Consider the following 27,032-nt stretch of genomic DNA (forward strand, 5'->3'; position numbering starts at 1 on the left):
TCTAGAACAGTATCACTCCTGCCCCCGAGCTCTCTCCTCCTTCTCTAGAACAGTATCACTCCTGCCCCCCGAGCTCTCTCCTCCTTCTCTAGAACAGTATCATTCCTGCCCCCCGAGCCTTCTCCTCCTTCTCTAGAACAGTATCATTCCTGCCCCCCGAGCTCTCTCCTCCTTCTCTAGAACAGTATCATTCCTGCCTCGATGGGCAGGACACAGGTAGAAACTGCCACCCCGAGGGGATGCGTATGTTTGAAAGGGTTTTGCAGACAGAGCCACAGTCTCCAGGTGCGAGCTGCCGAGGGCCGTTGACCTCAGGGACGCGGACCTCAGCGAGGGCCGTTGACCTCAGCGTCTGACCTCAGGGACGCTGGCCGTCCGGTCAGGCCGTTTTTATGAGCAGCTCTGGGGCTGCAGAGCTGGGGCCTCTTTGCTGAGGGTTGCCTGCCTCCCAGGCCCACAGTGCTCTGATGGTTTCCAGAGGTGAGTTTGTTTACGGAGGCCTGACACCTCTGTCAGACTCGGCCAGGGCCCTCCAACTGCACTCGTGAGCGGGAACCGGGGACCTAACGGTGGGCGATTCGTCGTGTCTGGGCCTGAGTTTGGGTCTAAAGTTTAAGCGTAGAGCCCTGGAGAATGGGCTGTCCCGAGAACGCCTTAAATGGAAAAACGCAGAGCCAGCCCGTGAGAATCGACATTCTAGGTCATGATGTTAATCAGTTACTAATAAAACAGCACAAATTCAGGAGGTCCTTGGTGCCCGCTGACGACACGTTGCCAAGACTGCGTGACGAGGGTTCCCTCGGGGAACCGTGTCCACATGGAGGGGCCCAGTGCGATGACTGGGGACAGCTGGGTGCGGCCTCCTCCCACAGACAAATTCTTTAAATGCATTTCTTCTTCATCTTCCTGCGCTTCCTGTGCTCACTGTGAGAGGGGAGGGCGCTGGCCCAGACGTAGGTACCAGCGAAAGCAGAAAAATTAGGTGTGGAGGATGAGCAAGCCCAGACTGAGGGCCAGGACCGGGAAGGCCACCAGGAAGCCCAGCCAGCCCCTCTCCGGCCCTTGCCTCCCAGGCCTTGCTCAGGAGCCCAAAGCAAATGGCAAAGGTCTCTGAGTACCCTGCCCCCTGCTGGGCCCAAGGCAAAATTTCCAAGTCCCGGTCCTACTTCAGTCCTCTCCCTTAATTGCCAAGTCTACCTCTCCCTGCCTCCGGGCACCTGGGCCTGCTGGGGTCCTCAGGCTGTCCACTGTCGTGCCTGCTTCCCTCTGTTCCCCAAATCCAGCATGCTCCCAATTGAAAGGCTTATTCACAGACAGGAAACTCATCTGAATCTTAATCTGGTTAAACCTGTTATAGCAACTAGACGAAGGCAATAATGACTGATGGCTCTCCCTTCCCAGGGGCGCTCTCCGGCAGTATTTACAGTATTTACCCAAGGACTCTTCAGAGATTGGAAAAATTGGGGAATTGATGGAAAAATTGGTTTGCAATAGATGATCCCCCAAATCTCAAACCAGCAACCAGACAGATATGCATCTCTCCATCCATCCATCCATCCACCCATCCGTTTATTGATATTACTGTGTCCATGAATGCTTTTCCCTTGAATTAGTGAATGAGTCAGTGGTGTTCTGTGAAGGGGGAGTTGCTGGGGGTGGGGTTCAGGAATCATTTATCTAGGTCTCTGTTGCCATCCTCCTTGGTGGGTGCAAACATGGCGATTCACCTGACATCCGACCTCCCCCACTCTGCAGGAATTTTCCGATCCGAGGAATTCAGTTCTATGACGGCCCCATCAACATCCAGAACTGCACCTTCCGCAAGTTTGTGGCCCTGGAGGGCCGACACACCAGCGCCCTGGCCTTCCGCCTGAACAACGCCTGGCAGAGCTGCCCCCACAACAACGTGACCAACATCGCCTTTGAGGACGTCCCGGTGAGTGAGGCGCCGGGGCCGGCTCCCGGCAAACCCAGACTCCGGCGGTGAGTCACAGGTCCTTGGGGGCTGCAGTTGAACCGTTGCCACCACCACAGGGCTGAACGGCCTCCTCTGAGCAGGCTGGGCCGCGTTCCAGTTCTGTCTGCATCCAAACTGGAAAAGTACAGGCGTGGGGTGCCCCACAGGTCAGGTTGGGGTAGCTGCCTGCTTGCCCTCACCTTGCTCAGAGCCTGCCCGGGCCTCAGTGGGAGCCGGCCGCATGTTGGACCTGAGGTTCTGAGGCTGTTCTTCTGAGTCTTGCTTTTGACCTATAGTCTTGTGACTGGGCCACCTGAGTTGGCACAGTTAATTTTAAAAACCTGCAGTTTCTAAGGGAATCTTTGCTGAAGATGTGTTCAGTCCCTCCCTCAGAGCAGAACATACACAGGGGCCTCCTCGCCAGACAGTGGACGGGCAAGTGGCTGGGGGTGACGAGGTCAGGACGACAGGCCTGGGAGACCAGGCAGGTCCAGACCTCCTGCTGCCTCTTCCTCCGGTTACGGATTTCCTCGGCCTTCCCCTCTTCCCCGCCTCCGCCCCTGCCCTTTGCCTGTCTGCCTGGTTACATCAGGATGAGGGAAAAGATGTGAAAACTTAAGTTACCTAATTTCCTTACTCAGGCCATGAGGGCCTGAAAGAGGCCAGTCATGGGTGTCTCCGGGGGCTCATGTTGAAAGACAGTCTTCCTGAAACACGGCACACATACGCATTCTCTCTCCCCCGTGCTCTCCCGACATGTGCGTTTACACATGTCCAGGACCAGAGCTCCCTGCAGGTCACCCAAGCAGCCGCCCCCCCCCCACAAGCAGGGGCCCACATAACATGCTGGGTCCAGGAGTTGGGCACAGCAGAGGCTGGGCCCCCCCCCCTCTGAGAGGTCAGCCGTGCGGGTCCCCCGTGCCTGAGAGCACCTTTGGTCTGGCTGGTGTGCCACGTCAGTGGAAATCGGGAACTCTGCCCTGCCCTGGCCTGCTGACGGCTGTGTTTCCCTTCACCTCCTGACCCCACCTGACTGCCCTGGGCTCTGTTTAGATCACCTCCAGGGTGTTCTTCGGGGAGCCCGGGCCCTGGTTCAACCAACTGAACATGGACGGGGACAAGACGTCAGTGTTCCATGACGTGGATGGCTCCGTGTCCGAGTACCCCGGCTCCTACCTCACCAAGGCCGACAACTGGCTGGTCCGGCACCCAGACTGCATCGACGTCCCCGACTGGCGAGGGGCCATCTGCAGCGGGCGCTACGCACAGGTGGGCGCACAGTGGCACTCTGGTTGTCTGTGGTCACCACTCCTGTGACAGGCGCTGAGTGAGTGCCTACAGCGGGTCGTGCTCCGCCTCAGGCCAGAAGGACAGGCTTTTCTTTTCTCCTTCCTTGATTCTTCCTACTTTTCCTCCTCACCCCGTAGCATTTTTTAAAAACTCCAAGTGGACACACCGTGCAAGCAGAATGCTTACAAAAAGTGCTCTGCAGCCCAGCACGCGGACGCTGCTCGGGCTCCCGCGCTAACGGCGTGACCTGGAGCAAGTCACTCAAACCCTTGGGCCTCAGTTTCCTCACCTGTAAAACCGGGGTAATTGAACTTCCTTAATGAGATTGGGAGAAGGGGTCATACAAGCCACATAAAGTGCTTTACCAGCCCTATCCTCCGAAAATACAATGCAAGCCACACTTACAATCTTAAATTTTCTCGTAGCCATGTGAAAAGGGGAAAACGGGTGAAATTAATCTCAACAGTACATTTTATTTAATCAGTATATTCAAAATACTATCATCTCAACATGTAATCCATGGGAAAACCATCCATGAGACATTTTGCACTCATATTTTTCGAAGTCTTTAAATGCACCGTACGTTTTATATTGATTGCCCGCTAAATTTGGATGCAGATTTTCAACAGCATAAAAGATAGTTGTGTTGGATAGAAAAATATTTTACATGGCAATTGTTTTGCAATTGAAACTTTGATTAAAATCAAATTTAAAATCCAGGTCCTCAGCCATACAGGCCATGTTTCCGGTGCTCAGTGGCCAGCGGTGGCTGATGGCTAGAGTACGGGACAGCGCAGGCGTGGACAGTGTGTGAAGTGTGGCAGGGCTGAAAAGAGTAGTGAGCTCTTACCATATTCTTGTTGCTGTTACTGTCCAGATGAATGACTGATGAATAGATGAGGAGAAGGCTAGAGGCCCACGTGGGCAGGAAATGTGTGAGGTTGTTCCCATAACTACCCCACTGTGGACATCAGGACTTGGGGTGTTAGAGCTGAAAGGGGTTTGGGGAGAGACAGGAGAGGGAGCTGATACGAGCCTGAGGGGAAAGGGCCATGGGGGCCAGGCAGGCACGTGGCTGCAGGGGTTCACGGGGGCGGGGGGCACAGGTGAGAGGAGCTGGTGTTTAGCAGGAAGGCCCAGAGGAAGACAGGGCCCAGGCTGGGGTAGAAAGCCGAGTGCTCGCTGCAGTGGATGAGGTCACGGGCAGAGAGGGCCGAGTCAGCCCGTGCAGGGTGGCTGGCAGAGAGCACTCAGCTTGGTTTGGCTGGTGTGTCCTGTCAGCGGAAATCGGAAACTGCTGACAAGACGGTGTGAAGGAAGGCCGGGTGGTGCTGGAAACAGTGGGGCCCGCACAGTTTGGAAGAGGCCCCTCTCCCCACTGTGGGATTTCCTCAGCCCTGGGAGAGGAAATCTCCACGAGACTTCTGCTGCGTGTGCGTGTGCGGACAGGGCAGGGGGTCGACGCTCATGGGTATGAGAGGTGGTTGTGATGAACTAAGAAAGATTAAGAGGAAAATGGGGTCAGAAGGCGCTGGTAGATGGGAGTCATGACCTGGTAATGAAAGGGTGACCAAACCCGTGAGCCGAGTACCCACACTTTGGGTGCTGCACGGCATCCCTGGCCCAAGGACATCACATGCGGAGCCCTGACCTTGGTCCCCCCCTCCCTCTTTCCCATACACTCATGGCCTATCTTCTGAAGACAAGGGATGGCTCTGAGCATGCCTGGTTATAACTGACTAGTGGTTAATTATTTTTTTATTGACTTTATTAGGGTGACACTAGTTAATATAATTATACAGGTTTCAGGTGCCCAGTCTACAACACATCTCTGTACCCCATGTGGTGTGTTCACCCGCCAAGACAAGTCTGTCCATTGCCATGTATGTCCCCATACCCTCCTCCATGCCCTCCCCTCCCAGCCATCACCACACTCTTGTCTGTGTCCTTGAGTGTTTTGGTCTTTCTTTGCTCTCTGCCTCCACCTCCCTCCCCAGTCCTGCTGCCCCTCCCCCTCCCCTGACAGCTGTCAGCCTGCTCTCTATGTGTGCATCTGTCTCTATTTTGCTTGTTAGTTCATTTTGTTCATTATTAGCGTTCATATGAGTAAAATCGTATAGTACTTGTCTTTCTCTGACTGGCTTATTTCACTTAGCATAATGCTTTTCAGGTCCATATGTGCTGTTGTAAAAGAAAAGAATTCCTTCTTTTTATGGTTGTGTAGAATTTTATTGTAAATATACCACACCTTTTCTATTCACTCATCCACTAATGGGCACTTGGGCTGTTTTGAGACCTTGGTTATTATAAATAACACTGCACTGAACATAGGGGTGCAAATATTCTTTCAATTTAGTATAACAGGCTTCTTAGGATATATTCCCAGAAGTGGGATCACTGGGTCAAAAGGCAGCTCCATTTTTAATTTTTTTTTTTTTCTTTTCCATTTTTCTGAAGCTGGAAACAGGGAGAGACAGTCAGACAGACTCCCGCATGCGCCCGACCGGGATCCACCCGGCACGCCCACCAGGGGCGATGCTCTGCCCACCAGGGGGGCGTTGCTCTGCCCATCCTGGGCGTCGCCATCTTGCGACCAGAGCCACTGTAGCGCCTGAGGCAGAGGCCACAGAGCCATCCCCAGCGCCCGGGCCATCTTTGCTCCAATGGAGCCTTGGCTGCAGGAGGGGAAGAGAGAGACAGAGAGGAAAGCGCGGCGGAGGGGTGGAGAAGCAAATGGACGCTTCTCCTCTGTGCCCTGGCCGGGAATCAAACCCGGGTCCTCCGCACGCTAGGCCGACGCTCTACCGCTGAGCCAACCGGCCAGGGCCTCCATTTTTAATTTTTTGAGGAATCTCCATACTGTTTTCCACAGTGGCTGCACCAGTCTGCATTCCCACCAGCAGTGCAGGAGGGGTCCCTTTTCTCCACACCCTCACTAGCACTTGTTGTTTGCTTAGCTATTCTGACAGGTGTGAGGTGATCATCTCTTTGTTTTTAATTTGTATTTCTCTTATCATTAGTGATGTTTGTTTTTTTTTATAAATTTTTATTTTAATGGGGTGACATCAATAAATCAGGGTACATATATTCAAAGAAAACATTTCCAGGTTATCTTGTCATTTAGTTCTGTTGCATACCCATCACCCAGAGATCGTCCTCCGTCACCCTCTATCCAGTTTTCTTTGTACCCCTCCCCCTCCCCCTCTCCCTCCTCCCCTCCCCTCCCCCCCCCCCCGTAACCACCCCACGCCTGTCCATGTCTCTTAGTCTCGTTTTTATGTCCCACCAATGTATGGAATCCTGCAGTTCTTGTTTTTTTTCTGATTCACTTATTTCACTCTGCATAATGTTATCAAGATTCCACCATTCTGCTGTAAGTGATCCGATGTCATCATTTCTTCTAGCTGAATAGTATGCCATGGTGTATATGTGCCCCATCTTCTTTATCCAGTCTTCTATTTTTTTTTACAGTGATTAAAAGCCTTTAAGCAAACTCTTGGCCAATACAGCAAGAATCCATAAAAGAGTATCTTATCATTAGTGATGTTGAGCATCTTTTCGTATGTTTATTGGCCATCTGTATGTCCTCTTTAGAAAAGTATCTATTCAGGCTCTTTGCCCATTTTTAAAATTGAATTGTTGGTTCCTTTTTAGTGTTGAGTTTTGTACGTTCTTTATAAATTTTGGACATTAACCCCTTATCAGATCTATCAGTAAATATGTTCTCCCATTCAGCAGGCTGTCTTTCCATTTTTTTTTTTTTTTAGATTTATTCATTTTAGAGAGAGGGGACAAAGAGAGAGAGAAGTGGGGATGAGCAGGAAGCATCAACTCCCATATGTGCCTTGACCAGGCAAGCCCAGGGTTTCGAACCAGTGACCTCAGCATTCCAGGTCGACGTTTTTACCCATTGCGCCACCGCAGGGCAGTCCAGGTCTTCCCATTTTGTTGATGGTCTCCTTTGCTGTGCAAACCTTCCGTTTGATGTAGTCCCATTTGTTTATTTTCCCCTTATTTCCCTTGCCCAAGGAGATAGAGCAGAAAAAGTACTGCTACAAGAAACGTCCAAGATTATACTGCTTATGCTTTCTTCTAGGATTTTTATATTTTGGTGTCTAATATTTGTCTTTAATCCAGTGTGAGTTTATTCTTGTGTATGGTGTAAGTTGGTGGTCTAGTTTCATTTTTTGCACATATCTGTCCAATTTTCCCAACACCATTTATTGAATAGACTGTTTTTACCCCATTGTATGTTCTTGCCTCTTTTGTCAAATATTAATTAACCCTATAGGTATGGGCTGATTTCTGGGCTCTCTATTCCGTTCCATTGATCTACATGTCTGTTTTTATGCCAGTACCATGCTGTTTTGATTACTATGGCCTCATAGTATAGTTTGATATCGGGTAGCGTGATTCCTCAAACTTTGTTCTTATTTCTCAAGATTGCTGTGGCTGTGTAGGGTCTTTTGTAGTTCCATATACATTTTTGGAATATTTGTTCTAGTTCTGTGAAATACACCATTGGTATCTTGATAGGAATTGTGTTGAATCTATAGATTGCTTTGCCTAATATGGACAGTTTAGTGATGTTAATTCTCCCATCCATGAGCGTAGTATATGCTTCCACTAGTTTGTATCTTCTTCAGTTTCTTTCTTCAGTGTCCTGTTATTTTCTGAGTACAGGTCGTTCACATCCTTGGTTACATTTAGTCCTAGGTATTTTATCCTTTTTGAAGCAGTGGTATTGCTTCCCTGTTTTCCCTTTCTGACAGATTATCATTATTTAGAAAAATGCAACTGAATTCTGGATATTTATTTTATACCCTGCTACTTTACTGAATTAGTTTTTCAGTTCTAGTAGTTTTGTGGTGGAATGTCTGGGGTTCTCTATATCCACTCTCTTGTCATCTGCAAATAATGACAGTTTTACTTCTTTCTTTCCAATTTGGGTGCCTTTTTTTTCTTCTTGTCTGATTGCTGTGACTACGACTTCTAGTACTATATTGAGTTCAGAGTGGTGAAAGTGGATATCCCTGTCTTGTTCCTGTTCTTAAGGGAAACACTTGTAGTTCTGCCCATTGAGTATGATGTTGGCTGTGGGTCTGTCATATGTGGCCTTAATTACATTGAAGTATGTACCCCCCCTAGTTCCCACTTTGCTGAGTTTTTTTTAACATACATGGGTGCTGAATTTCATCAAGTGCATTTTCTGCATTTATTAATATGTGACTTTTATCCTTCTGTTTATGTGGTGTATCACATTTTTTGATCTGCGAATGCCGTACCAACCTTGCATTACCAGAATAAATCCTCCTTGATCATGGTGTATGACCTTTGTAATGGCTAGTGGTTAATAAGTATTCACAATCTCCCTTCACTTTGCAGCTGGTCTAATCTATCTTTGAACATTTGATACTCCTGACAACTCCACATGAGGGGCAGGGCTAAAGTTTCTCTTTCCATTTTATACATGATACCACTGGAGGGGACGATAACACCTTCCTTCCAAAGGCACGGCGTTATTGCACACTGGTATGATGGTCTTTCTCGGCCACCGCGACAGGGTCGTCACCTTATGAAAATGGGACACGGCATAAAACAGTGTCTTAAACCACGGCTGGCCCGAAGCACCTGGGCTCTTTGGTCCCTGGGGCTCAACAGCTGACAGTCTAGCTTTCAGTTTTTCCTCTGAAATGAGATGCCACTCATCTATACAGCGTGCATGGCCACCCGGTGGACTGGCCATGGGGCCAGACACTGAGACCCCGAGGGGGAAGCTGGCAGTCACCCAGGCTGTCTCCCGAATGCAGGCAGGACGACAGCCCATGAGAGGAGAGCTGCATTTGCAGCAGAATTGTGCAAGCCTCTCCACCTTCCTCTTCCTTTTTCCAAAGTTTGCCATCTGGTTTCTACCGGTGTCTCCCCAACACAGCATGTTTTTGAGGATACGCAGAGCGCTGGCTGGGCTGCACAATGCGGTGTGGGTTTTGCAGGGAGAGGCCCCTTATTTGGCCTTCCTTTCCTCTATGTCTTCTAAAAAGGGCTCTGTTAAGAGAGTGCCTTTGAAAGTGTAGTCTGTAGTCAGACGTTAACCAGACGCTCTGGGAATAATCCCTTGTAATTGTCCTGTTGTGTGTTTCCTTTTTGGGCTTTAAAAAGATGTACATTCAGGCCTATAAGACCAGTAACCTGAGGATGAAGATCATCAAGAATGACTTCCCCAGCCACCCGCTCTACCTGGAGGGGGCCCTGACCAGGAGCACCCACTACCAGCAGTACCAGCCTGTCATCACCCTGCAGAAGGGGTACACCATCCACTGGAACCACACGGCCCCCACCGAGCTCGCCATCTGGCTCATCAACTTCAACAAGTGAGTGGGGGCCTGGCCGGGAGCTAGGGCAGCGGTGACAACGGCTGCAGAACCTCGGGCTGGCCCAAGCCCTCCCTGCTGCAGGAGCGTGGTCTGCGGGGGTTGACGTCACCCTGCAGTTCACAATCAAAGGAGGTGGCTGAGCCCTTGCTGTGGCTGTGGGTGACCTCAGGCAGGGCCTCCGACCCTGTGGAGCCTCAGTCCCTTCACCTTGGAGATGGGGACAGTAACACCTCACACGGTGCAGTGAGGATCCATTGAGATCACGTATGACAGGTGCCTGGCTGAGGACCTGGCCTTCCAATGTGCTCAGTATTAGGCAAAACAATATCCGGCAACCATGTTGCCATTTTACACACAGGGGATGGGATTCTGGGGTCCAGGGGTTAAACCAGGGATCCCCAAACTACGGCCCGCGGGCCACATGCGGCCCCCTGAGGCCATTTATCTGGCCCGCGCCGTACTTCCGGAAGGGGCACCTCTTTCATTGGTGGTCAGTGAGAGGAGCACAGGATGCATCCTGTGTGCTGCATGTGGTGGCGCCACAAAGCGCAGCGATGCGGGACGCACGTGTCAGGGCTCCGGAAGCGCGTCATATCATTTGTTATGGCTAGCATTGACAAATATGGAACCGGACACTGACCATCTCATTAGCCAAAAGCAGGCCCATAGTTCCCATTGAAATGCTGGTCAGTTTGTTGATTTAAATTTACTTGTTCTTTATTTTAAATATTGTATTTGTTCCCGTTTTGTTTTTTTACTTTAAAATAAGATATGTGCAGTGTGCTTAGGGATTTGTTCATAGTTTTTTTTATAGTCCGGCCCTCCAGTGGTCTGAGGGACAGTGAACTGGCCCCCTGTGTAAAAAGTTTGGGGACCCCTGGGTTAAACTGAGGGTGTTATTGATGTTCGAGTGTTTTCTATGCGCAGTACTCCTGTGAGGCAGACACTTATCAGATGTGCAGTGTGAGACCCAGAGACACGACATGGGCCCTACACTCAGCTGGACAGGAAGTTGCTGAGCTAGGGCCTCCATACGGAACTGACAGTTGCGAGAATGTCTTTTCCAGCCAGCGTTCCGTATGGAGCTCCCCCAGGTAGACCCTGGAGATGCCCAAGGGACCCACTGCAATGTCCTCCTCTCTCTGAACTGCAATTCACTACCAACAGCAAGTGTTCTTTCAAAATCCCATGACAGAAGAGGTGTCCCTGGTGGGGAATTCTTGGTCTCTCCCAGCCACGCCCGGAGGCTGGGTAGCTGGGACATCCTTGCTTGTAAGCTGACTCTGCCTCGGTTTCTAGGGGTGACTGGATCCGAGTGGGGCTCTGCTACCCCCGGGGGACCACCTTTTCCATCCTCTCGGATGTCCACAACCGCCTGCTGAAACAGACGTCCAAGACTGGCACCTTCGTGAGGACCCTGCAGATGGACAAGGTGGAGCAGAGCTTTCCCGGCCGGAGCCACTACTACTGGGACGAGGCCGCAGGGTGAGGACCCCACTGGTCTGTCCCATAACCCCAGACTGCCCGCAGTGAGTGCGGTGAGTGTAGGGTCCCTTCCCAGGCGCGTCCCTTCTGAGGCTGATGGTTCCACCTACCAAGGTCATTTTTCAAATCGTTAGCTTCGCAAGTAGGACAGACATCCGTGTTTGAAGCCGTCACCTCTTTGCTGAGCAACGTGAGGTTCTAGTCAATACAGAGATGGGGGAGACGAGGGAGCGATGTGGTCCCTCCCCTATAAAGAGTCTAACATCTTAAGGGTACCAACACATCTCCAAAGCAACGATGCTACGGACAGTGAGCCGGTGGGGAGTGAAGGGAGGGTCACTTTATGGCCATTTCCAACCTTGTACTGAGGTCAAGGATCGAGAAATAGCTGGCATTGTTATAATAATAGCTCTATCAATTTGATTACAGAAAAATTAGAATTTGAAAACAGAAGTGTAAGTACAGTGTTGGGGTTCAGGGGAAGCAAATAGCACCCCTTTTCCCACACAAGCTCTAAGCCAGTTGTGGGCAGAAAGCCAGCAGGTGAAGAGGGGACTGTCTTACTGCTGACGGAGCTGTGGGGAACAGAGCTCCCCCTGCCGTCCCCAAGGTCCCCCCCCAGCCCCAGGTGGCACGGAGCCATGCAGGCTCCCCACTGGAGCCCAACCCCCACGACTCAGGGTGCAGCAGGGCGGACCAAGTGCCGCTGTCTATGGGTGGGCCTATGTGACACCCACACCCCCCAGCGGATGGGGCACTCTCCTTCCCTGGGGAAGAAATGAGTGAGGGGATGGACCTGGAGTGTAGAAAAATCTTCCCAGACAAAAAAAGAGAGGAGGAAGGAAACATCCCTCCTACACCTATGGAAGTGTTAGGATTAAAAAACAAATGCTTTAAGGTCAAATCCTCTTGGCACCGTCCATTGCATTTTTTTCTTCTTTTCTTTATTTTTTTAAGTGAAATGAGGGGAGATAAAGAGACTCCTACAGGTGCCCTGACCTCCACCCAGTAACCGCCATCTGGGGCCAAGCTCAGACCAACTGAGCTATCCTCAGTGCCCAGGGCTGACATTCAAACCAATCGAGCCACTGGCTGCAGGAGGAGAAGAGGGAGAGAGGGGGAGGCGGAGGGGGAGAAAAGCAGATGGTCACTTCTCCTGTGTGCCCTGACGAGGGATCAAACCCGGGACGTCTGCATGCTGAGCCAATGCTCTATCCACTGAGCCAACTGGCCAGGACCACATTTTTTCCTTTCAAAATCATGTTTCAAAGATGCAAATATTGCCAATGCAAATTGCCACTGCACAAGTTGGACCTCTTTGATCAAAACATTGCACAATCTGATTTTCCCGTTAACTTTAAACAGATTTTGTTGTATAATTCAACCTTTTTGTTGATAGCTTAGCTTATTATTATGCCAGTTGATGATTATACTGTGCTTTTTAAATAGTTAAAAATTTTCTTTTCAATTATAGTTGGCATTAAATATTACAATATATTAGTTTCAGGTATACAACATAGTGGCTGGACATTTATATAGCTTACAAAGTGATCACGGATTCGTTACGGTAGTTATAATGACATTACTGACTATATTCCCTGTGCTGCACTTTACATCCCCACGACTGTTCTGTAACTACCAATTCCTACTTCTTAATCCCTTCACTTTTCACCCTCCCCTCTGGCAACGTCAATTTGTTTCTGTATCTGAGTCTGTTTCTGTTTTGTTTGTTCGTTTGTTTTTTAGATTCCACATGAGTGAACTCATTCGGTATTTGTCTTCTAACTTATTTCACTTTCGCATAATACCTTCTAGGTCCATCCATGTCACAAGTGTCAAGATTTCATTCTTATTTACGGCTGAGTCCTACTGCATTGTATACAAGTATCCCGTCTTCTTTATCAGTTCTCCTACCGATGGACACTTAGGTTGCTTCCTCACCTATGTAAATAATGCTGCAATGAACATAGGCGTGCATATATTTCCTCAAATTAGTGTTTTGGGGGTTTCTCAGATAAATACCCAGAAGTGGAATCACTGGGTCATAAGGCAGTTCCATTTTTAATTTTTTGAGGAAACTCCATAGTGTTTTCCACAGGGGCTGTACCAGTCTGCAAGCCCACCAGCAGTGCACAAGGGTTCTTTTACTTCCACATTCTTGTCAGCATTTGTTGTTTGCTCACTTATTGATGAGAGCCACTCTGGCAGGTGTGAGATGACATCTCATTGTGGTTTTATTTCCATTTCCCTGATGATTAGTGATGTTAAGAATCTTCTCCTATGCCTATTGGCCGTTGGTATGCCCTCTTTTGAGAAATGTCTATTCAGGTTCTCTGCCCAATTTTAATTGTATTGTTTGTTTGTTTGGTGTTATATGAGTTAAATTCATAAAGATCTGAATTGTAGGTATGAACCCCTTATTGGATATGTCACTGGCGACTATCTTCTCCCATTCAGGGCTTTTGGGTCTTACTTTTTTCATTTTGTTGTACTTCCTCCGCTGTGCAAAAAACTTTTCAGTTCGATATGGTCCCAGTTGTTTTTCTTTCGTTTCCCTCGTGCAAGGAGACATCTCCAAAAAGAAAATTGCTAAGAGCAAAACCGCTAAGAGAGTTTACTGCCTGTTTCCTTCTAGTGTCAATAGTTCCAGGTTTCACATTTAAGTCTGTAATCCATTCTGAGTTTATTTTGTATGAGGTGTAGGAAGGTGGTCTCATTTCCTTTGCTTGCATGGGTCTAATTCCCCAGCACCCTGTATGGAAGAGTCTGCCTCTCCCCCATGCACGGTCTTCCTGTCACAGATTAGCTGACCGTGTAGGTGTGAGTTTGTTCCTGGCCCAGATTATGCTGCGCTTTAACTCCATGACCCCCTCAGGGCCCGCAAGCTGGATACAGCTCTGGAGCTTGTCAGAGTCTTAGGGCTGTTCCTGGTCACCTTTGTGCCTTACACGTCTGTAGCTATTTCTCACTCAGGCCCAGAGCGCCTGCTTTCAGTGGCTACCTTCCCTTCCACTCTTGTCTAGGTCACCGGATAACCGAATCACGACAGCTGAGGGTAAAATAAAAGTAAATAGGCTAAAAGTGAGCGGTTTCAAATAGGTTTCATGCCCCAAGCCATCCCTCTGTTTCTCAAGGCTAACCACCACTGGAGTGGTTTGAGCTGTGTTCCGGCAAGGGGAATCTGCCAGATGCCACCTGAGCGAGGTGCTGCTAACTTATAAATAGAGTCCTATTCAGTGCACAGCCATCCGCCACGCTGCCCTGAGGTGTTCTGAGAGCCACAGCCAACAGCCCCTCTGCTCCCTGTGCACAGGCTCCTGTTCCTGAAGCTGACAGCCCAGAACGAGAGGGAGAAGTTCGCCTTCTGCTCTGTGAAGGGCTGTGAGAGAATCAAGATTAAAGCTCTGCTCCCCAAGCACGCGGGAGTCAGTGACTGCACGGCCACGGCCTACCCCAGGTTTGCCGAGAGGGCCACTGTGGACGTGCCAATGCCCCGGAAGCTGGTTGGCGCTCAGCTGGTGAGTGGCAGGTGGCGAGCCCACCCCTTTGCCTTCTGTAGGGCCCAGACCCCACCACAGTCTTCTCAGGGCATCTGCTCAGCTCCGACACACTTCCTTCCGGTGATGGGGGCAGGGGAGCCGAGGGACATGGCCACTCACCAGGCTGTACACTTGACTCCTCAGAGCTAACAAACACATGGGTTTGTTTTCCAGAAGACAAAGGACCACTTCTTGGAGGTGAAGATGGAAAGTTCCAAGCAACGTTTCTTCCACCTTCTGAACGACCTTGCTTACATTGAAGTGAGAGACTGGCCCTGCAGAGCGCTGCTGTGCTTACTGACGGGGGTGGGGGTGGGGGTGGTTTCCTGGGGCTCTTGTCACAAACATCCACAAACTGGGTGGCTTAAAGCAACAGAAGTGTGTCCTGTCTCAGCTCTGGAGGCCAGAAGTCCCAAGTCAAGGTGTTGGCAGATGGTTCCTCCTGGCGGCTCTGCGGGAGGGCTGTCCCGGGCCTGGCAGAGCTCCAGTGGCTGCTGGCAATCCCCGATGTCCCTCGACTCGTAGACCTGTCCCTCCAGTCGCTGCCTGTGTCTTCACATGGTCCTCTCCCATGTGTCTGAGTCTTACATGTCCCCCTGCCTCTCTTAAAGGACACCAGTCATCGGATTTAGGGATCACCCTAAATCTAAGATGATCTTGTCTTGAGATACTTAATTATATCTGCAAAGATCCTGTTCCAAATAAGATTTCTTTCACAGGTTCCGGGTGGCCATAGCTTTTTCTGGGGGTCATTCAGCTCATAACAGAAAGCTACCCGGAACTGATTTAAGTGGGTCTTATGCTTTGAGCAGCTGCATAGGCAACCTCTGTGTGCAGGGTCTGCCTGGGAACTCCGGGAAGACCTCAGGGCCTTGCTGCCTTCAGGGCCTCACCTCTCACCCCATTGGCTCTGATCTGCAGGTGGACGGTAAGAAGTACCCCGGCCTGGAAGACGGCGTCCAGGTGGTAGTGGTTGATGGCAGCCAAGGGCACGTGCTGAACCGTACGACCTTCAGGAACGCCATTCTTCAGGGCATACCGTGGCAGCTCTCTAACTACGTGGCGGCCATTCCTGACAAGTGAGTCTGGGCCTCTGCTTCTAGAACCGGCCCAGGCCCGGTCCCGGTCGGCCCACAGATAGTAGGTCCTGGGCTGGGAACCTCCTGCTAGAGCCAGGGCCTTGTGAATGTAGGTCAGGCCGAGGCAATCAGCTACCCAGTTACAAATGGGACGCTTGCCCTGGCCTCGTCCTCCAGGACGACAGTCTCCCAGCATGATCTCATCCCCTCCCACACTTTTAATACAATCCAAATGCCAATGGCTTCCGAGTATCTCCAGCCCAGCTCTTTCTCCTCAACAACAGACATTCCTCCCATCAGCTATGAGGAGATGCCACTTAGAGGTCTCCTGTGGAACTTAATTCTCAACATTTTTTTTCCAAATCCCTCCTACCCCCCCCCAAACAAGCCAGTCTTCCCTCTTTCCCTATCTTGACGTCCCTGTTGCCACTGTCTAGGCAGAGCAGTCAGGCATCATGTTTGACTCTCCTTCCCTTTGCCACACTTCATGACCTTGTCTGTCACCCCTGCTGCTGCCCCCGCAGGTCCCTTTGGGTATCCTCCACCTAAGCCTCCCCTGCCCCACCCTTACCACCCATCCAAGGGCCACTACTGCCCCAGGGTCCCAGGAGAAGAGGCAGCTGCTCACACCTGAAAAGTCAACAGTGGCTTCTCAGAGCTGCCACTGCTGCCCTGAGGGCGACCCCACTCTGGCAGGGACAGGGCCTTAGAGAAGCCACGCCAGGCAGAGAGGGCGCCCACGGGGTGCCACTCTCAGGGGCTGCGACATCTGAGAAGCCCTGTCCTTCTTACTGCTGCTGTGAGCTAACCCAGGCCCCTGTACAGAAGGCACGGCCTTCCTCCGAGTCCTCTCCGCAGGAAGGCTTAGCCCAGCCAAAGGGACTTGAGCTTTTCCTTCTGATTGGAGCGATGGACACACAGCCTCCTGAAGACAGAGCCCAAATCAGAAGTCTTGTTTGCTATGCTCCTGTCTTCCATAACAGCCTCTAGCCCTGGCTTTCCTCCCCGGCCATCTTACAGCCCCACCCCGCCCCCATCTGTCTGACTGCACACCAGCCCTTGGGTGTTAAGAACTTTCTTTCTGCTCCCAATGGACACAGTAGGGGGAGGGGGTTAGCAACAGATCCCAGGATCCCATACAGATTTTCCTGTCTGGACAGTGGTCTGTGGTTAATTGGGCTCCTTTGAGATGGGAACTGGTGGCCCCCCGGGGGGGGAGTACACTTCCTCCCGTCTGGGCAGCTTGCCGTCTGCCACCGGGGGGCTGTTTCCACAGTACTTGGCCTGAACACAACCAGAGCAGGCGAGGGAGGCTCTGCAAGTTGGTGTCTTCAGGCTGGCATGCCCACTGCTCCAGGCCTCTGCCGCCACCCAAGCAAGGCTCCCTGCTGCCAGTTGTCTCAGATACTTACTGTTTGCCTGTTTCCCCATTTGCAAAACAGGACAGTAATGCTGTCTTATCCAACCAGAAAAGGAAGTGACAGGCACATGACAGGTTAATGCTCCCTGAGCACATGCACATACATGATCATTCAGGCTCTCTCCATTCCCATGTTTCTACCACTCCTGTGCAAACTGAACATTCAATTAGGAAATGGGGCCCGGCTCTGGCACAGTGCTGCCCCCAGTGGTGCACTCTTGTACCTACAGCCTTAGAGTCATGGGTGCCAACTGCAGCTAGGTGTGTGGGTGCGGTGTTCAGGACATTGGTCACCACATGGGAAGAGCCAGACTGTGAGCACGCAGGAGAGGCTGCCCTTTCCCAGGTTACCGGCCCATGGCTGTCTCACCACGTGCAATCCACCACCCCTCCTGGGGAGCCCCTTGCTCCGCTTTGCTCCCCCGTCCACTAATCAGCCCCTTCTTGCTCAGTTCCATAGTTCTCATGGCATCAAAGGGAAGATACATCTCCAGAGGCCCATGGACTCGAGTGCTGGAGAAGCTCGGCGCAGACAAGGGGCTCAAGTTGAAAGGTAAGGGGTTTGGCCTGGCTGGTGGTGGCGCAGTGGATAGAGCGTCAACATGGGATGCTGAGGACCCAGGTTTGAAACCCTGAGGTTGTGGGTTTGAGCGTGGCCTCATCTAACTTGGGCATAAGCTCTTCTAACTTGAGTGCAGGCTCACTTGAAGTGGGGTCTCCAGCTTGAGCGTGGGATCATCGATATGATCCCAAAGGTCACTGGCTTGAGCCCAGGGTCGCTGGCTTGAGCAAGGGGTCACTGGCTCTCTGGAGCCACCCCAGTCAGGGCACATATGAGAAGCCATCAGTGAACAACTAAAGTGCTGGAATTACGAGTTGATGTTTCTCACCCCTCTCCCTTCCCCTTTCTCTCTCTCTCTCAAAAAAAAAAGAAAAAATAAGTAAGGGGTTTGGACTGGGGTTTCTGTGAGCCCAGATGCCTGGTGTGCAGGCGGCTGCTGCTCCCTGCTGAGACCAGAACCTCCTCCAGGAAACCTGTGCCTCTGACTCCTCAGCACAGCCGGTAGTCCGCAGGAGGCAGGGCGAAGCGCCCCCTAGGACCATCACTGCTCCAGACGCTTTCCTTAGTGTGACCATCACTGCAGGAAGTTCCTAGAGTTCTCCCATCTACACAGCAAGTGGCCCTTTTTAATAAGCTATGAACAGGCTCCTCCTAAGTAAGATGAGGAAACTAAGAATTAAACAGTTAAGTAACTCAGATCCTAACTTTTCTAATCCAGAAGCAAGGTTCTAGGCTGCCAGGTCATCCCAGTTACAAAAAGCACCACAACTACTGCCCAGAGGGTTGCTGGGCCTCAGAGAGGGGCAGGGACTTGCTGGTGGCCGCGGGGTCACCGGCGCAGGTGGCTGTGAGGTCAGCTGAGATGAGTCCCTCATACAGTCATCGGCAGTCAGTAGTTGAGCACAGAGCGCTTCTCAGGAACCCAGGGCCATGTGGCTGGGGGGAGGGGTGCTGGGGACAGGCAGGGACAGTGAGGAGCCTTGGAAGGTGGTGGCACAGAGCCATTCTCTCCTGGGGTATCTAATCTGCTCATGTGACTCATCACTATTTTTCAGAGAAAATGGCATTCGTTGGCTTCAAAGGCAGCTTCCAGCCCACCTGGGTGACTCTGGACACCGAGGACTACAAGGCCAAAATCTTCCAAGTTGTGCCCATCCCCGTGGTGAAGAAGAAGAGGCTGTGAGGATGGCTGTCGCCCGGGGCCGCCCCATGAGGACTATGATGGTGGACTCTTGGCAGCAGGCCAGGGTAGGGTGGCTGGCTCCCCCAGCCCCTGTCCAGTGGCTGCCTGGGAAGGCCATGTGTCCAGATAGGCCAAGGGAAGGACAGAGACCCCTGGTGCCTCCATCTGCCCCCACTCAAGTGTCTACCTGCAGCCCCGGGCAGTGCTGACCGATGCTGGAGACCTTGTCTTCCTGCAGCCTCCTGGGTGCTTCTCTCCCATCTGTGCCTCCTGAGTGCAGGGTGGAGGGACCATGTGAGGAGACCTGGGCTGCGTGGGCAGCAGCGTCCACTCTGGCAGGGCTGTGGGCCGGGGCGCTTGGTCCCTCGCGGGTCCCCATGCCCCCCAGCACGTGCATTAGGGGCAGATGCAGGAAAGAGCCCTGGCCTAGGGAAACCTTTGTCCTGTAAGAACCAGCCTCTGTGGGATGAGGCGCAGGGACACAGAGAGCGTGGGGGCAGACTGGCCACCTCTGGGGACGGTGGGAGGCCCGCCTCTGGGCAGCGCTCAGTCTTTCAGGAAACTCCAGGCCCCAAGGTAAGACAGGACTAGATGGTTTTTAAAGGCTCTTTCAATTCAGAGATTCCAGAAGTCTGTGGGTTTTCATATTGTACCTGGCACCCAGTAGATAAGAACACACATGATGCTGGGTGCCTGGGGCCTACAGGATGGCAGGGTGACACCTAAGTGAGGGCCTGGCAGTCCAGTAGGACAGGCAGTCAGATACATGAGCCCTCAGATGCCAGGCAGAGAAACCAGAGAGAATAAAATGAGGACCAATTTAGAGGGAAGGATCTTACCTGTTTGGGTGAGTCAGGAAGACTTCCTGTAGGAGGCAGCAGCGGGGCTTACAAGAATGATAGGTAGCCTCCACTTTGTTCAAACTACCTGCCAGCCCACGCGCCAGCACCCACAGCTGCATTAATTCCACTGGTGCTACTTGTTCTGCAGGTCTGTGGCGCAGCCCAGCAGACAGCGTCGGGCATGCCAACATACTTGTGAACCATCCTGGCTGCTCTCGGGGGTCTGAAGAGCTGCTGGGTCCACCCCAGGCCCTACAGCGATTGCTTAGAACTCTGCTCTCTTCCTTACTCACCCTAGAGAGAGCTGAGAGAGCTCCTTGAAGAGGGAAAACTACCTGTGGTTTCTATTCTCATGACGCACCAGGTCCCTCTGGTCTCGTGATGAACTATGTCTGCCCCGTCCTTCCCCACCACAAACGTTTTCCTCAGAGAGGGCTTTCTCGGCTCCCTCTGCCCTGCTGTACCCATGAGACTCGGGTCAGCGAGTCCATTCCCCAGGTTGAGCCACTGCCAGAGAGGTTTTCCCACCAAGCAGGTCTTTTGCTGCTAGGAAGTAACAATAGGACGCCACTCAAGGCAGCTTCAAAGGCCCTAGTCCCAGGAAAGACCTCTTCCAGGCAGAGCAGTGCAGATGGGGAGGTGAGTTCAAGTGACCTCATGTTCTTCTTGTCTATAGTTCTGTTGAGTTTTTCAAACTCTTTTCGTGCAAGGGTCTCACACTGTGAACCACTTGGGATGTGCTCACTTCAGGTGGCCAGGAATGTTGACTGTCTTCAGTTCGGTTTATTTCAGAAAGTGTCTATTTGAGGATCCTGAGTTGTACTTTATGTCCTGCATAGAACCTTTCCTAAACCATTCACCGAGAGCCAATGTCCGGGCGTGTTCTTGATAGCAGCTGTCTCCTTCTTGCTGAGAAAACTGGCCTTGCTCTTCCTGTGCGTGAACGTCAAAGTGAGTCAGGCTTTTAGGGAGAACACGCCTCTGAAATGCTTTCTTTTTCCTGTTGCCGAAACAGCTGGTCCTTTTTCGGGAACTGGCTGCATAGTGTTTTATATGTAAACATTTCTTGTAGGCGTCACCATGAACAAAGATATATTTTCTATTTATTTATTATATATGCACTTGGAGAAGTCCTTGTCAGAGAAATGAAGAGTTGTCTTAAATGCCATGTCTGGGGAGTCCTTTGCTGGCTCGTCAGTGTCCCAGAGCCCTCGCTGCATCGGGACCGTGGCGCTGCTGTGGAGAGCCTCGCTGTACCGTAGTAAACGGACAAAGGGCGCCACCCTCCCTCTGTCTGTTCTGTTTTCCTTCAGAGTGCGCCTCGTATCTCAGAAATCTAAGGCTGATGAAACGCCCCATCAGTCTGCCTTCTTCTTTCACTTCCAAGAACCATTCCAGCAATTTGCAACCTTTTTCATCTCACAGCACACAAACAAATTACTAAAAACTGGAGGCACACCAAAAAATAACTTTTTGCCAATATGACAATAAAACAAAAGGTATAATTTTGATTCATTCACACCAAGCGGCTATTGTTGTGCTGGCTGTCATTTTTTAAATTTCTATCTGACAATCTAAGGGGAAAGTGGTTGATGCTGCCTATACCAGGGACCCTCCAAAGGAGCTCCAGAACCAACACAGCTGGTGGCTGGCTTCAGACCACACCAGAGCAACACGCAAGCAGCTCCGCAGAGGACACCTCGGTTGGCCTCCTGCTCTGTGGGGCCAGCCCTTGCACATCAGCACCTCCGTTGCCGTCACGGCCAGTCAGCCCCACCCACTGATGTGCCCAGAGCAATCAAAGCTCAACGTCAAGTAAGGTACCCTTGAAGCACCTGGCTCAAGAGACCAGGGTGACTTTGCCACTAGACCTCACAGGACACCTCTTTAATAAAGCTCACTCTGACAAGACTGGGAGACATCACAGCTGTGCTTAATATACAGAATAAACACAGGAAGGCTGCCAAAATGAGACAAAGAAATATGTCCCAAATGAATGAATAGGACAAAACTCTAGAAAAAGAACTAAAGAGAATGGAGACAAGCTAGACCAGATATAGAGTTCAAAATGCTGGTTATAAGGATGCTCAATGAACTTGGGAAGAACAGATGAACTCAGTGGGAACTGCAATAGAGAGATACAAAAAAAAAAAAAAAGCCTTGGCTGGGTAGTTCAGTTGGTTAGAGTGTCATCCTGATATGCCAAAGTTGTGGGTTCAATCCCCAATCAAGGCACATACAAGTCAACCAGTGAATGCAAAAATAAGTGGAATAGCAAATCAATGCTTCTCTCTGTCTCTCTAATCAAGTTTTAAAATAAATAAAATAACCAGTCAGATATAAAGAATAACTGAAATGAAGGAACACAGAGGAACTCAAAATCAACTTAGATGAAGCGGAGGATCAAATCAGTGATCTAGAAGACAAGGTAGCTGAAAACTCCCAATTGGAACAACAAAAAAGGAAAAGAAAAGAGGATAATAAAAGGAATCTCTGGGACATCGAGCATAATAATATTCACATCATAGGGACAATTGAATTCAGCAATACATTAAAAACATTCTACACCACCATCAAGCGGGGTTTATTCCTGGGATGCAAGGTCAGTTTGTATCTGCAAATCATTAAATGTGATACACCACATAAACAATGAAGGATAAAAAGTATATGACCATATCAATAGATGCAGAAAAGGTATTTGACAAAGCCAGCATCTCTTTATGATGAAAACTCTTAAGGAAGGTGGTAATAGAGGGAACGTACCTCAACACAATAAAGGGCACGTACGACAAACCCGCAGCCTCCATCCACTAGAAACCCATGGTGGCTGCAGACAGCACAGTCATCTCACTGTCTCCTGCAGTCCCACCTGGACGGGGCAGCTCTGCCCTGGCCTTCGCCCCTTTCAGGCTGGCACAGCCTTGAGAGTGAAGGGCCTCAGCTGAGTTATGTGAGGGTGCAGCACCAAGGACTTGGGGGTGACAGACATTCCTGCCTGAAAGGAAATCAGGTCACTGCCCCCCCCCATTTTTCTGCAAGAGACCGGGACAGACAGGAAGGGAGAGAGATGAGAAGCATCAATTCGTAGTTGCAGCACTTTAGTTGTTCATTGACTGCTTTTGCATATGTGCCTTGACTGAGAGACTCCAGCTGAGCCGGTGACCCCTTGCTCAAGCCAGTGACCTTGGGCTCAAGTCAGTGACCATGGGGTCATGGCTATAATCCCACGCTCAAGCTGGCGACCTCAGAGTTTCAAACCTGGGTCCTCTGTGTCCCAGGCTGACACACTATCCACTGGGCCATCACCTGGTCAGGCAGACTGCCAATGCCTCTTTCTTGCTGTGACCAAGGGGTTTAACCCTTATGATCTTCTAAAAAACAAACCAAAAACCCCACAATAATAGTTGACAAGTATAGAGTGCTTATTCAGTGCTTCACATGGATTCGCTCACTTGATCCTCACGACTTCTGAGGACTTTTATTAGCGCCCACGGGCTCAGGTGAGGTGCTTAAATCATGTGCTGAAGACACACAGCTCATAAAATCGGCTGGACCGTCTGACTTCAGAGCTGTGCTCTAACAGGTCTCATACTTACTAACTGGTCAAACTTGTGGGGTTACAGAGTGTAAGGGAAACAGCATTCCCGGGGCCTGCACATAGTGGGTGCTCACTGGATGGTGAAGGACACTGAGCATCTTTAATGCATTCTGTAAACAGGAAGAGGGCAGGGGCTTGGTCACCATTAACCTCTGCAACCTACACAATTCCAGGCATTTGTTGGTGTGCACATACGTACTTGGTAGTGAGTGTGCAAACAGACATGGGGGTGCAATGAAGCCAGGACAGAAGGAGCCCCCTTCCCAGGCAGATCGCACTACCCTGGTTCAGATCCTGGCTTTGTCATTTCCTAGCAAGGAGACCTTGGGGACAATGCTTACCTTCTCTGAGCCTTACTTTCCTGGTGTGGAAGATGAGAATATAGTGTCTACTGCCTTGGGTTGCTATGACAATGAAATATCAATAAATTGATACATGTAGACTAGCACACACAGATGAAAGAGAAATTCAGAGAAAGAGGTGTCTGTAAATATTTTCACATTTAGCAAGCACAGCTCTAGAGATCTGTTCAACTGTAGTTGGAGAATCCTGCCCAAGGATGGGCGTCAAGTCAGAGCAGCCACTGGTGAGGCCTGAGGCAGGGCCGGTCTCTGCTGCCCCCTAGTGGACAAATTTCTATTTTTTTAAAATGACTTCTCTATGCGGGGAGATAACAATGATTTTAGAAGGGTTTTGACCAAATCACTTCCGCTGCTGTGCCTCACTTGGCAGGTTGAGAAGAACCAGTGACAGGTTGGGTGTCACTGGTCCTGTGATCAGGGCAGGTCCCTTCCTCCGGGCTGGCTCCCCTGTACACTGGAGGTGCCCACACCTCCCGGACAGAGCCGGTGTGAGACTCGTGTGAGGTGGGTAACGGGAGGCACATGTAAGCTCTAAAAACCTCAGTGAGGACAAGAGCAAAATGAAATTTTAAAAACTGAAACATTTCAGAGCAAAGAACTGCTGCCCCAAGCACAATATTTTTTCCAAAATGATGGAAAAAAAGTGAATCTGCAGTTGAAAATGATACACCATGTTCTAGGGGTATTTAAAAAAAAAAGATTCCTGAAAATCAACACTTTTTCTAGCAAAATGACTGATTTTAAAAATAAAGAGCTGGCCTGTAGTGGCACAGTGGATAAAGTGTCAACCTGGAATGCTGAGGTCGCTGGTTCGAAACTCTGGGCTTGCCTGGTCAAAGCACATATGAGAAGCAACTACTACGAATTACTGCTTCTCACCTCTTCCCCCAACTCCTATCTCTCTCTAAAAGTCAATAAATAAAATCTAAAAAAAAAAAAAAAAAAAAAGGAACACTTCCCAGGCGAAACTGACAGAAAAAAGCAGACAGGAAGACAAAGCTGATCTGACTTCAGACCTCGCCAGCGGAGCAGTGGCTGTGCTACATCTTGTCAGTGTACAAACACCACCACTAACTAAGATTGGAGACAGGGGAGCTCGTGGGCAGCGGAGCAGAGGCTGTGCTACATCTTGTCAGTGTACAAACACCACCACTAAGATCGGAGACAGGGGGAGCTCGTGGGCAGCGGAGCAGAGGCTGTGCTACATCTTGTCAGTGTACAAACACCACCACTAACTAGGATCGGAGACAGGGTAGCTCGTGGGCAGCGGAGCAGAGGCTGTGCTACATCTTGTCAGTGTACAAACACCACCACTAACTAAGATCGGAGACAGGGGAGCTCGTGGGCAGCGGAGCAGAGGCTGTGCTACATCTTGTCAGTGTACAAACACCACCACTAACTAGGATCGGAGACAGGGGGAGCTCGTGGGCAGCGGAGCAGAGGCTGTGCTACATCTTGTCAGTGTACAAACACCACCACTAACTAGGATCGGAGACAGGGGAGCTCGTGGGCAGCGGAGCAGAGGCTGTGCTACATCTTGTCAGTGTACAAACACCACCACTAACTAGGATCGGAGACAGGGTAGCTCGTGGGCAGCGGAGCAGAGGCTGTGCTACATCTTGTCAGTGTACAAACACCACCACTAACTAAGATCGGAGACAGGGTAGCTCGTGGGCAGCGGAGCAGAGGCTGTGCTACATCTTGTCAGTGTACAAACACCACCACTAACTAAGATCGGAGACAGGGGGAGCTCGTGGGCAGCGGAGCAGAGGCTGTGCTACATCTTGTCAGTGTACAAACACCACCACTAACTAGGATCGGAGACAGGGTAGCTCGTGGGCAGCGGAGCAGAGGCTGTGCTACATCTTGTCAGTGTACAAACACCACCACTAACTAGGATCGGAGACAGGGTAGCTCGTGGGCAGCGGAGCAGAGGCTGTGCTACATCTTGTCAGTGGACAAACACCACCACTAACTAGGATCGGAGACAGGGGGAGCTCGTGGGCAGCGGAGCAGTGGCTACTCTACATCTTGTCAGTGTACAAACACCACCACTAACTAAGATCGGAGACAGGGGAGCTCGTGGGCAGCGGAGCAGAGGCTGTGCTACATCTTGTCAGTGTACAAACACCACCACTAACTAGGATTGGAGACAGGGGAGCTCGTGGGCAGCGGAGCAGAGGCTGTGCTACATCTTGTCAGTGTACAAACACCACCACTAACTAGGATCGGAGAGCCAGGGGGAGCTCATGGGCAGCGGAGCAGAGGCTGTGCTACATCTTGTCAGTGTACAAACACCACCACTAACTAGGATCGGAGAGCCAGGGGGAGCTCGCGGGCAGCTGAGCAGTGGCTACTCTACATCTTGTCAGTGTACAAACACCACCACTAACTAGGATCGGAGAGCCAGGGGGAGCTCGTGGGCAGCGGAGCAGAGGCTGTGCTACATCTTGTCAGTGTACAAACACCACCACTAACTAGGATCGGAGAGCCAGGGGAGCTCGTGGGTTCCCTCACCGTGGCTAATATTCATACATACCAAATTGGTTTAATTCAAAAGAAAAAGGTTTACCAGTATAAAGGAAGTTGCCAGAACTGAAAACTTCAGCACAACCGTCAGCAGAAAGCAGGAGGCTGAGGGAGGCAGAGGTGTCTACATTAAGATACAAACAAGTTTACCAGAACATTCTGTAATATTTATTTAAATGTCCATCACAGCATGTGTATTGGCAAAACCCTGAAACCTCAAATGTGGGTCAAACCTCACCCCCAGCCAGCTAACCTGCGCCACCTGCAACCACAGCCCGAGGTACTGAAATACCCTCCTGACTCACCACACCCCCAGTGGGACCCCCTTCCAAACAATTCTCCAGTTGTGCCAGTGCAGGCCGGAGTGTCTCCTGCACACACCCTGCAGCAGCCTTAATCAGGGCATCCAAATTCCTGAGACCCTGGTCCACGCTCCCCTTACCTCTCCGGCCCGGTCCTCCTCGGGCCGTCCTGCATCCCTCCTCCGCTGCTTCTAACCTCAGGGCCTTCGCATAGACTGTTCCTCTGCTTTGATTATTCTTTTCCTCCTCCCCTCCTCCCATCTGACCAGCCCACCTCCTGGCACTGTGTACTTCTTTCCTACAACAGCTGCCATTTTAATTTACATGTGATTAATTAATATTTGTCTTTTCACGATGACAGGAGCTACATCTACACTGTCCCTGGCACCTCAGTGCTGAGCCCACTGAAACACAGAAAATCCTGATTGAGATGGCACAATGAGACAGAGGGGACATTCTGACATGGGAAGACTGCTGAGTGCAAACCCAAGGGCCAGGGCAGCATGAAGC

At 50.8% G+C, this 27,032-nt stretch overlaps 1 protein-coding gene across 5 annotated transcripts in view; it reads left to right on the forward strand.

The window, feature by feature from the left end:
- CEMIP (cell migration inducing hyaluronidase 1) overlaps positions 1-24,639 on the forward strand; it is a 155,975-nt gene extending 131,336 nt beyond the window's left edge. For all 5 annotated transcript variants that reach the window (XM_066240079.1, XM_066240080.1, XM_066240082.1 and 2 more), the window contains 9 exons: positions 1,756-1,936; positions 3,011-3,226; positions 9,407-9,618; positions 10,921-11,106; positions 14,420-14,624; positions 14,820-14,906; positions 15,567-15,724; positions 17,597-17,697; positions 18,762-24,639. In XM_066240079.1, the coding sequence (XP_066096176.1) occupies positions 1,756-1,936; positions 3,011-3,226; positions 9,407-9,618; positions 10,921-11,106; positions 14,420-14,624; positions 14,820-14,906; positions 15,567-15,724; positions 17,597-17,697; positions 18,762-18,889 (1,474 nt within the window). In that variant the 3' untranslated portion in view covers positions 18,890-24,639. The remainder of the gene's footprint in view (positions 1-1,755; positions 1,937-3,010; positions 3,227-9,406; positions 9,619-10,920; positions 11,107-14,419; positions 14,625-14,819; positions 14,907-15,566; positions 15,725-17,596; positions 17,698-18,761) is intronic.
- The last annotated feature ends 2,393 nt before the right edge of the window (positions 24,640-27,032 follow it).

The sequence above is a fragment of the Saccopteryx bilineata genome, chromosome 7 (genome assembly GCF_036850765.1).
Source record: "Saccopteryx bilineata isolate mSacBil1 chromosome 7, mSacBil1_pri_phased_curated, whole genome shotgun sequence".
Lineage (NCBI taxonomy): Eukaryota > Metazoa > Chordata > Mammalia > Chiroptera > Emballonuridae > Saccopteryx > Saccopteryx bilineata.